This window comes from Polypterus senegalus, chromosome 12 (genome assembly GCF_016835505.1).
Source record: "Polypterus senegalus isolate Bchr_013 chromosome 12, ASM1683550v1, whole genome shotgun sequence".
Taxonomy (NCBI): domain Eukaryota; kingdom Metazoa; phylum Chordata; class Cladistia; order Polypteriformes; family Polypteridae; genus Polypterus; species Polypterus senegalus.
Genome location: NC_053165.1, coordinates 158,962,646 through 158,975,520, shown reverse-complemented (window position 1 = coordinate 158,975,520; position 12,875 = coordinate 158,962,646). Strand labels below are relative to the sequence as shown.

The following is a 12,875-nucleotide window of genomic DNA, read 5'->3' as shown; positions in this document are numbered from 1 at the left end:
TTTAAAGGTCCATCCTGGTGAAGCTTGACATGTGACTGCTGAATGCTGGGTGACAGAATGTTTATGAAAATGGCTGGGCACACGTGAAGATTTGTAGACCCCACAGAAGGTACAACTGACTGTGAAACCAGAAATGAAGCCGCTGCTCCTACTTCAGAACCTGACACCAATGAATGCATTTGTTTCTAGAAGGTGCCCTGGAATTCTGGGTGATGTAGTTTTTTTTCCTGCCAGAGGTGCCCTGGAATCCCTGGTAATGTAGTCTATTACCAGAGCTAACAGGTACCCGGAATTCTGGGCAATGTAGTTTTTTGGGGGTTTTTTTTCCTGCCAGAGATGCCCTGGAATTCTGGGTAACATAGTTTTTTTTCCTGCCAGAGGTGCCCTGGAATTCTGTAGTCTATTATCAGAGCTAACTGCTGTTCTGGAATTCTGGGTAGTGTAGTTTTCCACTGCCAGAGGTGCCCTGGAATTCTGGGTGATGTAATCCATTACCAGAGCTAACAAGTGCCCTGGAATTCTGGGTGATGTAATCCATTACCAGAGCTAACAAGTGCCCTGGAATTCTGGGTAATGTAGTTTTTTTTTTCCTGCCAGAGGTGCCCTGGAATTCTGGGCAATGTAATCTATTACCAGAGCTAACTGGTGTTCTGGAATTCTGGGTAGTGTAGTTTTCCACTGCCAGAGGTGCCCTGGCATTCTGGGTGATGCAGTCTGCTACCAGCGGTTTCTGTTTTGTGGTTCTCCTCTGGTCAGGCCGTGTCTCTCTCACTAAGGCTCTTTACCTTACAGTTAACTTCGTCACTTTGTCCCCAAATGATTAGCGAACATCAGTTGAGAATTGCGCGAGAGGTGACATGAATGTGCATCACTTTGTCACCTCTTCACCACATCTTTGACTTTTATGTTCAGATTTTTTTTGTTTTTTGTTTAAGCCAGCAGAACTCGTGCAGCTGATTTGCGATTCCGACGTTTTGGTTTTTTTTTGGGATTGATGAGTGCGTATTCTGGTCTTCTTGCCAAGGCAATCAGTGATTATAAACTTTTAATGGTTATTTGCTCACTTAAAAACTTTTAATGTATAAAGAAAATCTATTGCAATACAGGATGAGAACTTTTATTGTTAATAATGTATTCATTTTTTGTTAATGATGCATATAATAAGACATTCTTTAAAGATATAAAGTTTACTGCATTCGACCCTCCCAATTGAGTAAATGATTTGCTTGCACTCCTTATAAGTGAGAGGAGCCCCCCAATCGCTTTGTATTTCTCTGTGTGTGTATCCCCCCTAAACGCACACTGTGTACTCTCTAATGGCGGCCTGCCGTCCCGGTTTGCTCGTCTCTTCTCTTCTGGTCTCGTTTTACTTTAACAGGTGGACTTCTGCTTTTTTTTTGAGTTCTCCCAAGTGCCTGAGTTGAATTTTACGGGTGTTAACACGTTTGGGGTCCGACGAAAGCCCCTGAGGTGGGTCTGTGGGTTTTCCAGCTGCTGCTGTGCTTCAGGTCACACGATCCTCACGTTTGTCATTTCAATAAACTCTTCCATGTAATGAAGGTGACGGCTGCTGTGACTTTGCTGTTGTGGCCTGGGGAGGAAGAAAGCCGAGCAGACGGATAAGTGGAGGCAGACCCTGCAGTTGATTCTGGGGTCCGTCAGGGGTCTGTACAAGGCTGGCATGGACTCGGTGTTGAGGAGAGTCGTGGGGTCCAGCGGCTGGGGGGCATCTGTTGGTGAAGAGAGATTCACCGATCTTGAGTTTGACTGACCATGCTGTGATCTTTAATGGAGGATCTGATTGGGGGTCTTCAGAGACTGAGTGAGGGGTCTGGCGAGGGTCCTGATAAAAACCAAAGATCCAGGCCTTTAATGACCTCTTGGGCACGGCCATCAGCAGTGTGTCTGTCTGAGGTGAGAGTGTCGCCCTCGTTACCTCGACGGTGACATTCATGTGACTCTGGTGACTCTTCCTATGAAGTCAGTAGACAGATTGGGAGAGCATGGGGGGGGTCATGAGGTCACCATTAAGGGTCCTGGTACCCCCTGTTTGTGAGACATGGTCGTCGAGACTGAGACTGGACCCCTTTGGTGTCTCTTCAGAGGGTCCTCAGGTACCACTGGTGTGACTTTGTGTTGCTCCCGGGGTCCCAAATGAGGCACATGACCTGCAGTGTGAGGGAGCGTCAGCTATGGCACTGCGGCCACGTGGCGTGATTACCCGAGGGTGGTCTGGCTCACAGGACCCTCATTGTTGGGGACCCCACGTAACACCTGGCTGGGGGGTTGCTAACCAGGATCCTGAGCCTGTTTCGTCATGTGTAGGGTGCGGCGACTTGCGCTACCAGTGCATGCCCCCCGACCTGACCTGACTCTTGATAAGCAGGGGTCTTCAAGACAAAGTGTGAGAATAGCGGAGTAAAAGGCAGCAAAGGGGACACAGAAAACGTGAAACTCAAGTGACTGTCAATACTTGAGTGCTCAACGCCTCGGGACCCCCTCACACTCAGTAACCCATAATGACAAAGTGAAGACGTCTTCAGAAAGGACTGCAAATGTATTAAAAACTCAAAAGGGATTCGGATACTTTGAGCCCACGGTTTACTGTTTTTTATTAACACAGGAGGGGCGTTAAGGAGACCCCCGCTGTGGGCGCTCGTAAAACACGGCAGTGAGGGACTTCAGTCTTTAGTGCAGAAAGCAAAACCGAGGAGCTGCTTATTGACTTTCCCCATCCAAAGAGCCTCTACGCCTGGTGGTGGTGGTCCGCTCCTACAAGTCTTTGGGGGTCCACATCAATGTTGGACTGATCTCATAACACAGATGAGCTCGACAAGAAAGGCCAGAGCAGACTCTTAGCAGGGAATGCGGGAAGCGACCTTCTTCACATCTCCTGCAGCTCCGTGATGGCCAGTGTGGTGGGCTGGGCTGGGCTGGAGACATCACTTCAAGAGAGGACCACCGAATCAACAAGCTCATTAAAAAGGGCCGGCGCAGTTATGGGACTCACTCGGACTGCCATGGAGGTCATAGAGGAGGAGAAGGAGAGAAGAATGAAGACAAAACTGAGCACCATTACGAACAACGCTTCACACCCTCTCTGTGACACGGCAACACTAAGGACCCCCAGCCAACAAATCAATCAGCAGAAGTGCGGGGGTCCTAATCACCAACAGCAATACAGCTGAAGAGCGACTCATGGGGACTGCGACTGCCAGGTGAGACCTTTTCTGGCTTTGTAGTCATTCTGGTGTGTGGTGTCTGTCTGTCTGTCTGTCTATTGAAAGAGCTTCTGTTAAAAGGGCACAAACAGCATTCTATCCATCTGTCTGTCTCATTTATATAGCGCCTTTCACATCCATCCTGCTGTTGTTCTACACTGTGGCCTCCTGGGAAAGCAGTTGAGCTCAAAAGAAGCACAAACGTCTCGGGGAAAGTCTGCGCCATCACCAGGCGGACCCCCGGACACACTGGACACTGTTGGAGCAAAGAGGGTGCCATCGTGACAAATGTCCTCCAGGAGGGCCACAGGCTCCTTCTACCACCCCTGGGGGTCTTATGTGCCCACTGCACTCTGGCTAGTCGGTACTTCCCACTAATGTACTCTTTAGGTTCATTTTGAAGTATCTGCATAATAAGCACTTATTACTTTTATTTATGTACTTACTGATCGATTCATTTGTTCTGTGAGTAGCGGTATCTTTGTCAGTTTCTGCCTTGTGTATGCGTCTCCTTTTTCCCATTGGATTAATAAAATGTATTATATAGTGCCTTTCACATCTATCTATCTATCTGTCTTATATAGTGCCTTTCACATCTGTCTATCTATATATCAGTTATATCGTGCCCTGTATGACTGTCTTATCTTAAATAGTGCCTTTCATTTCTATCAGTCATATAGTGCCTTGCATGTCTGTCTGTCTGTCTGTCTTATATAGTGCCTTTCACGTCTGTCAATCTATCAGTTACATAGTGCCTTGCATGTCTGTCTGTCTATTACAGTATATAGTACCTTTCAAATCTATTATATAGTGCCTTTAATATCTATCCATCTATTATATAGTGCCTTTCATTTCTATCAGTCATATAGTGCCTTGCATGTCTGTCTGTCTATCTGTCTTATATAGTGCCTTTCACGTCTGTCAGTCTATCAGTTACATAGTGCCTTGCATGTCTGTCTGTCTATTACAGTATATAGTACCTTTCAAATCTATTATATAGTGCCTTTAATATCTATCCATGTATTATATAGTGCCTTTCATTTCTATTAGTTATATTGTGTCTTGCATATCTATCTATCTATCATATAGCGCCTATCCAATGTGTGCACCAGTGCTCATTGTCGCACATTTCTCTGTTGCTCTCGTGTTGTGCAAGTAGCATGTGAAGTAATTTGACCCTAACATTTCATGTGTCTGTGGTTCTTTGTCCAAAGAAAAATGTTAAATATTTGTGCGACCATCACAGAGCTCCCCTTCAAAGATGGAGACCCCCTGTGTGTCTGTCTCATTACACAGGCCGATTCTGATTAAACTGTCGGCTCCATATGCGCACCCCGAAGGCCCCGTGCCGCTGGTCCAGTGTGCTGCGCTTACCTGATCGCAGCGAGTCCGAGGCAGTCGGCGCCGCGTTTCTGTAACTCCGGCCGTGTGAGGTGACGCGGCCCGTGACTCACTTTGATCAGATGATCTCACAGGTTTGATTGTTGTGTGTAGTCGTAGAGGCGGCTCAGTGTGTGCGTGTGCGCGCGCGTGTGTTTGTGTGCGTGTGCGCGCGTGTGTGTGTGTGAGAGAGAGAGAGAGCTGACGGCTAATGAACGCTCATCCAGAAGTACAATGCATGGAATGCAGCGGCGATGAGTAAAGACCGTCCTTGATTTGGACCTCAGAAACAGAAGAGAGGTTCGTCTGTCTTGATGTCTCGTGTTTTACGTACCGCGGCGAAACGGAACAAGAGAATAAAAGAGCCGAGACTGCGGCTGAACTCCCCGGAACTGTTAACTCGAACTCTCAAAGTGACTGAGCCGACGGCAGGAACTCCGAGACTGCGCGCTGTCGCCAGGAGCTTTACTGGGACCGTCAACCGATGTGACAAGAAGTGAATGGTGTCCTTTCAGGAGTTTTATGTTTTCTTTCTTCATAGGCAGGCTTATAGTTTATTATAAGATAGATAAGCAGGTAGACGGGTATAGTGCAGTGTTAAAGGAGAGAGATAGAAAGATGTGAAAGGCACTACAGAGACATAAGAGATATGGAAGATATAATACATAGATGTGAAAGGCACTATATGACACATGGCTAGAGATGAAAGGCACTATATAATAGATAGGAGTGCAGGAAGCTGTAATACAGTTTCATTCTGAGGACCGCCAGGCGCTTCGACCCACACACGCTGCTCAGTTAGAGTTCCACAGGGTCGGGTATGTCCGTCGCTGGCACAGCATTTTGCCACTGGGCGCCATTGTCTGTTAAGATGTCCGCTTGAGCTGCTCGGCACCATTCAGTACCCCGGGAGTGACTCAATCGTTAGTGGAGGGGCTCCTCATACTGCGGTGCCAGTTAGTGTCCAGCTTACTTGCCGAGTGACCCCCTCATTCTGCCAGTCAGTCCAGTCCGGCTGCCACGATTGAAGCAGCCCTTTTAAATCCGTTGGCACCACGTGCCCTAATGCCATTTCCTCGTTACACGCACACAGACTGGTAGAAAACCCACCAAACCACCTCAGCCTCCTTAAGAAGAGAAGACCCCCTGTGCCCCTTCTTGTGCGCGGATGGCCTCGGTGTTGGTGCTCCACTCGAGCCTGGCGTGTCGACACACCCCGTGGTACGTGAATGTCCTCCCCACCTCCACGTCTTCACCGGGGGCTCTGACCCCCCTGAAGCCTAAGATTATCTCCTTTCGGTTTATTGATGTTGAGTTGCAGGTGGTTCAGTTTGTGCCACTCAACCAGGTCCAGATGGGCGTCTATGTGGTGGTGGCACGGCATTGCTAGCATTCTCGACGTTGACGAATCTAATTTAACATGGGGGGGTGACGCTTGGCAGAGTAGAGCGCGGTTATCATGGTGAGGCGCCGTCACGAGCAGCGCAGGCGCATCTTTATGTGCTTTGAAGGTGGCAATCTGTCTGGTGACGTTGCCTTTAACTGTTCATATTTATGACGCCACACCTGAAAGTGACAGGCCAGATGGCGCTCCTCCTATCAATGAGTGCCAACATCTGCTCTTCAGCTGTCGCACATGTGGACTCGAGTTATTTTTATTAGCAAAAGTAAAAGTTGTTTGCCTGCTATGTGCAAAAATCGGTTAACATGGCGGCGGAGATGGAGGGGACCACAACAGAGCCAGCAGGATGCCAGTCTGTTGTACAGCATAAGGAATCGAAGTGCCAACTGTTCCTATGGCACAGTGGGTAGAAGCCCACAAGGAGTTCACACTCAAGTGATTGCAGCTAAAAGTTTCTGCTGTGCTGCTCTGCTAACACATCCAGGGGGCATTCAGTTGTTCTTCCAGCATAACAAGATGACATTGTGTGCCAATCACAGTGTACAGGACAGAGTGCCGCCGTGGCACCGTAACAAAACCAGACCAGCCGGGGGCCATCCTGGGGTCCAAGTGCTATTGTAGTGAACAGCAGAAGGACAGCAGAGTTAAACTGATCCCCTCACCAGCTCTTCTTGCGGTGGGTTTGACGACTCGCTAAGAGTGGCACACCGCTAATGGATGGCACAGCGCCAGGCGTTCTCCCCACTTTTAAGCATGGCTTTTGTACGTGTTTGTGAAACCTCATTAGAGACAGCATTCTTATCAAACAGTCCTTGGAAACTCTGCAGAAAATGATTTCAAGATGACCGTTGGTGTGAGGCGGACTGGAGGATTACTGCAAACTAGCAGTGCCACCCGTCTGAGACGATTTGAAATCTGAATCATCAACATAAACCTCAACGTTAATGTGTGCAGTGTGCCATGCCATGCTTAGGTCTCTGTTATATGCCATGTGATAGGGGATTTGTGAAAGCAGCATTAATGTTTGTGATGCGCCATCTGTTAGAATGGAAAATTCAGTGCATATGTCTCTTTTATATGCCATTTGGTAGGGGATTTGTAAAAGCAGAGTTAATGTTTGCGATGTGCCATCTGTTAGAATGACAAATGCAAGGCTCTATTACTACAAATCTTTGTGATGCGCCCTCTGTTGGAATGACACAAGCAATGCATATGTCTCTCTGTTAAATGCCCTTTGCTATGGGGTTCGTAAAAGCAGTGTTAATGTTTGTGATGTGTCATATGTTGGAATGAAAATTGCAAGCCTCTATTACTACAAATGTTTGTGATGCGCACCACCTGTTGGAATGACAAATGCAATGGACATGGCTCTGCGATGTGCCATTTGCTATGAGATTCAGAAAAGCAGTGATAATGTTTGTGGTGGCCTTCTTTTGGAATGGTAGAGACGTATAAGTTGGACCGACACACAGAAAGGTGGACATTGTAATGACCCAGGGGTGCAAGAGACCACCACTCCCCATTTATAGACCTGCCTCAGCCAAAACCGACAAGCAGCTGTTTGGGGGACTGGCTGGCTTGGGTGAGCCTCTTCTGGGCTGCCCAGCTTCTGATTTCTGGATGAATTGTGTCTTGGAATTACAGGGTAAAGGAGCTCATGGTATGGCTGGCACCCCGGCTGGGCTGAGTAACACCACCTTACCTGGCCTGGAGGCCCCAGTTATGGATGGATGAGCACCTTGCCGAGGCTGGATACTTTCCCTTTCCCAGTAGGGATTCCAGTACAATGGAAAGACAGGGAGACCACCTACTGGGGTCACGGGCTCCCCCAAGTACACTACATTTAATGGTATGCTTTGAACTTTACAAGTTATTTAGGCCGAAGCCTGCACGTGGAGTCTGTGGGCTGGCTTGGTTGATGTCTCGTTTGAGGGTCTGTTGAAGACCGCCATCCTTACTCCATTCACAACACCCACTTAAGCCCCATCCGAATGCAGTGCATTTATTAAAGATGCTGGCAGCAGTTTTGAACTGGCATTAATTTATTTTAGCTGACCCTTTGATCCAAAGTGACTTGAAGAATGATAAAGTGGGCACCGTGTGCAGCTTTGCACACTTCTTCACATCTCCTCAGCTGGCATGTGGACCATCAAGAATGTCAAGTCACTTTGAACCCTGGGAGGGGGGGAAGAGGCGGGCATCACCTGCTGCCAACCTCCACCCCCCAACTGCAGACAGAGACAGAAGAGTGCAGTGGGCACAGCGGCTTGTGCCACATTTCACATCGAGTGCCTTCAAATGAGAAAAATGAACAAGAAAACGTAAAGCGGACATTCCATGTTAAAATGGGGCGGCACAGGGGGCTTCCTCTTCTTCCTCTCTTCCTCTTACGCCTGGTGTGTTGGTCGCGTTTGTTTCTTTTACGACTTCTGCTTCATTCTCTCCGCGGGTCGTCGTCCGCCGCTCAGATGGTTTCGTTGGTTTCTAAACGTGAAGCGTCTTCGTGAGTGAAGCTGTCCGTGGCCTCCCCGGTGGGCTCCGTAGCCGTGTCCTCTAAGACTGGCAGATGAATGCTGATGGCCTCCGGGTTTCCAGTCATGTCCACCACTTGCAGATGCTTCAGGTTTCTAAAGGCCTTGTCTGATATGCCCAGTGTCACCAGTTTGTTGGACCTGTGGACCAGAAATGGCAGGAGAGAATGTTAAAGCCGAAGTGACCACCTTGGGGCCAGCAGGCGGCCCAGACTCCCGGGGTGGTCCTGAAGTCCCTTTGTCTGGCGTCATGCATGGAGAGAGCTGGACTGGCCCTAAAAGGCCCCCACGGCAGAATGAGCCTGGGGTGGGCCAGGTGAGGTCTACAAGGCGCTATATGAACTGACAGGAGCACCCATTCAGTACCAGTGGACACAGAATTGAGTTGCTGCACCGGTCCCTGCTCATAAAGTAGAAATACTCGGACACTGAGAGACGCTATATAAAAATTACAGGTTCACTACACTGGTGACCCCCCAGTGAGACCCCGAGTCACCTGCTTCACCTGACACACTGCAGAAATATGAAAACAACGCAACTGTACGTGCAATGGAGCTCCAAATGCGATCAAAGGCGCTATATAAAGTCCCAGGATCACATTGTAGAAATATGAAAACGAGAGTCATGTGTGTAAAGCGCTCGGGCCAGCTAAAGGCGCTATATGAAGTCGCAGGACCACCCGTTCAGCAGCTGCTGCTGCTCATAATGTGGGGACCGTGAAAGAGCTGCAATGGACCTCTAAAGGGCCAAAAAAAGGGGGGGGGGCCAGCTGGAAAGGCGCTATAAAAAAAAAAATCACCGGGTTACATGAGTAAACTACACTGCTGACCCCCAGTGCCCAGAGCATGGGAAAGACGCTATATGCATAAAATGTGTTGTTATTATTATTATTACCTCATCTGTCACATGGGGGAACTCAGAAGGGGGTCTGCTAAAGGCGCTATATAGAAAAGTGACAGTACTGTGATGGGGTCACACAATTGCGCTGTACTTGTAACAAGCCTGGAATGGGTGGCCAGAGGTGGGGTCAGTGTAAAAGGCGCTATATAAATTCACAGGACCACCCATTCAGTACCACGTCTCTGCACAAAATCGAGAGTCGCTGCGCCAGCCGCCACTCATAAAAATGCTAAAAATGGGGGTCCGGCCTGAAAGATGCTCTCTAAACATCACAGGGTCACACAGCTAGGTGACCCTGAGTCGGCTGCTTCACCTGTCACATTGTGAAAGCCAGTGGCACTGTGTATGTGTGATGGAGCTCCACCGGGGTCAAAGGCGCTATATAGAGTCACAGGAGCGCCCGTTCAGTGCCCTGAGTGACGAGTGGTTGCTGCGGCCACTGCTCATAAGGTGGGAAGAGTGAAACAAATGTAAATGGGGTCCTGCTGGAATGACAGGGTGACACATGTAAACTACAGTGCTGACCCCCAGTGTCACCTCCTTCACCTGCCCCATTGTGGACCCACGAAAACAACACAACTGTGTGTAGAAGGAGCTCAGACTGCGGTCAGCTGAAGGCGCCATATGAAGTCCCAGGGTCCCTCCTTTAATCTCCTCCACGGCTGATCTACAAGAACAGTTCTACTGCCCCTCAGGCTGAGGACCACTGTGAAAAGGCGCTATATACGCACACCCCACGACAAACGACGTGACCCTAACAAGTTCGCAGTCCAATGTCAGAAGCGCAGCTGAACTCGAGCTGTAAGGACACCCTGGGCTGCCAGACAGTTGTGAGAGGAGGTGGTCCTCGGCGACAAGAGAGGGGACCCCCAAAAAAAAACACCTGATTGTCACTCCGGCTGAGCTCAAAGAGAACCTGTGTGTGGAGAAGGACGGAGCAGCAGGAACACGAAGGGGGGGGCTTTAAGAAGTACCCCTTGTCTTTATTTGGGGGCTAACGCTTCCAACCACGGAGGAGAGGCGGCCCACCTACCTCATGAACAGTCCGCGGAGATTGGGAGTCGAGGCGAACGCTTCAGCTGGGATGCTGCTGATCAGGTTGTCCTGTATGTGCAGGTACTCCAGGGATTCTGGGAGATTGGGGGGCACCTGGGTCAGCTGATTACCAGAGAGGTCCAGCAGCTGGGGAGATAAAAAAGAGAGAGTGAGCGGGAGTGAGCGAGTGTGTGTGTGTGTGTGTGTGCACTCCAGACCACCCCACATAACACAACAGGATGTCCCCTTAAACTCCCCTCCATTTTTTTTTTTTACACATTTTGCAGCCTTGTGCTAAAATCATTTCACTTCAATTTTCTTTTTCACCCCAAAATGAAAAAATCCAAGAGAGTTTAGAAACTTTTTGAAGATTTATTAAAAAACGGAGTTTTCAGATCCTTCAGCCGGCCCTCCGTTGAAGCCCCCTTAGGCGTGGAGTCTTCTTGGCTGCGTCGTGATGAGCTGCACACACACCTGGACCTGAGGATTTCTTCTCTGTAGGTCTTCTCACTTCCCGTAAGGTGGGGGGGGGGAGACAACTGGGGGGGGTCTCGCCAGTGACATTCACTTCGGTTCAAGTCTGGGCCACTCCAGGACAGTCACAGAGTTGTCCCCAAGGCACTGCTGCTGTGCTGTCGTTGCGTTCATCGGCTGCAAGGTGAACCTTCGGCCCACGACTGCACTCAGCTCATCATCAAGTCTGCTGGCGGGGGTCTCATCGGCGATGGCGATAAGTCAGCTTACAGAATGGAGGATATGGCGACTGGTTCTCTTAGCGTGGACAAGATGAAGGAGGTGAGTGTTGACTTGAGAAGCCCCCACGCTGTCCACCCCCCACTGCACGTTGGCGGCTCTGGTGCTGGATGTGGTCAAGACCACCTGGCAGTGGACCTTACTTGGTCAATTAACTCCACCCATGTAGCCAAGAAGGTGCAGCAGGGTCTCTCCACTTCCTTCAGGAAGGTCTGAGGCAGTCAAGTGTACCCCTCCCCCCTCCATTCTCCCCACATTCTACAGGGGGCGCCACCAAGAGCATCTGCTTTGAGAGCTGCAGGGTCCGCTAATGGGTGGTACACACACACAGCGGGACACATCATTGGGAGCTCCCTGTCCTCCATCTTCGTGAAGGATTCCATCCGCAAAGTCTATGGCATTGTGATGGACCGCTGCCCCCAAACACCCCCACCCCCCCTCCACTAGGATCTCGTTGTCCCACATCCATCTGGTAGAAGGTACTGTAACATTCCCACCAGTTCTTCACCAGTCTGCATCACTCTGAATCGATCTACAGGTCGGCCCACCTTAACTGTTGCTTTTTGGTTCCAGGACCCTCCCCCCGTACAGATGCTCAGGACTTTCTCTCATTCTGCTGGCTCATAGGGTCCATCAGAAGAAGTGTCGAGGGGTACGTCAGGTAAGCTGGTTTAGGTTTCTTGTATCTCAAATCCATCTCCATATTTTGAAAGATCGTTTTTGACTCACATTTAACGTCTTTTCCTGAAATTTCCAGTTGTAGTCTTCATTTGCACAATCTTAGTGAGGTGGAGGTGGTCCGCAGTGGTGGCGTACTCACGTCAAGTCCAGTCGCCTAATGTGACATGCCCAACGACTGAGACCAACTGGTCCATGACTCGCCGACTCAGTGTGATGTTGTCTTTAGTCGTGCGGACGGCTCGGTGTGTGCCAACAACCAATGAATCCTCATCTGGAAGTGCAACGCGTACAAATGCAGAGGCGAGAAATGAGGAAGGCGGGTGTTTTGGAATTCAGAAACACGAGAGATGACCTGTGGGTTTGCTTCCCAGGTCCTCCCGTCATGTTCTCCCCAAAGACATGCAGGTTAGGTGCATTGGTGATCCTAAATTGTCCTTAGTGTGGGCTTGGTGTGTGTGTGTGTGCCCTGCAGTGGGCTGGCGCCCTGCCCGGGATTTGTTCCTGCCTTGCATCCTGTGCTGGCTGGGACTGGCTCCAGCAGACCACCATGACCCTGTGTTAGGTTATAGCGGATTGGATAATGACTGACTGAAACACAAGAGAAGCTCGTCTGTCTGACCTCTCATGTTTCACGTAGCGCAGAGTGGAAAAAGGCCTGAGGCTGCGGCTTAACACACCACAGCTGTTAAAGTTCATACAGCAGCGGCACGCTATTCACGGTCAGAAAAATGGGCGGGGACAAACGTGACACGCCCAACAATTTTCAGTCATGTAAATTCAGATGAGTGTTTCTCCAACTTTATAGGTGTCGTCACTCCCTTTTCCCATTTTTTTTCACGACCACCCAGGGTACCCAATGGTGATTGTCTTGTGACACACTTGCAAACAACCTACAGCCACCCACTTCAATTATAAACCACAGCAACTGGCAAACTAGCAGCGACAAACCCACCCATTGGCTGTTCAAACACT

General features: G+C 49.5%; 2 protein-coding genes across 2 annotated transcripts in view; one reads left to right on the top strand and one right to left on the bottom strand.

Moving 5' to 3' along the window:
• cc2d1a (coiled-coil and C2 domain containing 1A) overlaps positions 1-1,559 on the top strand; it is a 107,351-nt gene extending 105,792 nt beyond the window's left edge. The window contains exon 29 of the mRNA XM_039770482.1: positions 1-1,559. This exon is cut by the window's left edge and continues 46 nt beyond it. The gene's annotated coding sequence lies outside the window, so the exon portion shown is untranslated.
• A 6,468-nt stretch (positions 1,560-8,027) lies between these two features.
• LOC120540030 (podocan-like) overlaps positions 8,028-12,875 on the bottom strand; it is a 49,049-nt gene continuing 44,201 nt past the window's right edge. Inside the window, exons 11-12 of the mRNA XM_039770480.1 lie at positions 10,468-10,616; positions 8,028-8,675 (exon numbers count right to left, since the gene is read on the bottom strand). Of these exons, the coding sequence (XP_039626414.1) occupies positions 8,468-8,675; positions 10,468-10,616 (357 nt within the window). The 3' untranslated portion in view covers positions 8,028-8,467. The remainder of the gene's footprint in view (positions 8,676-10,467; positions 10,617-12,875) is intronic.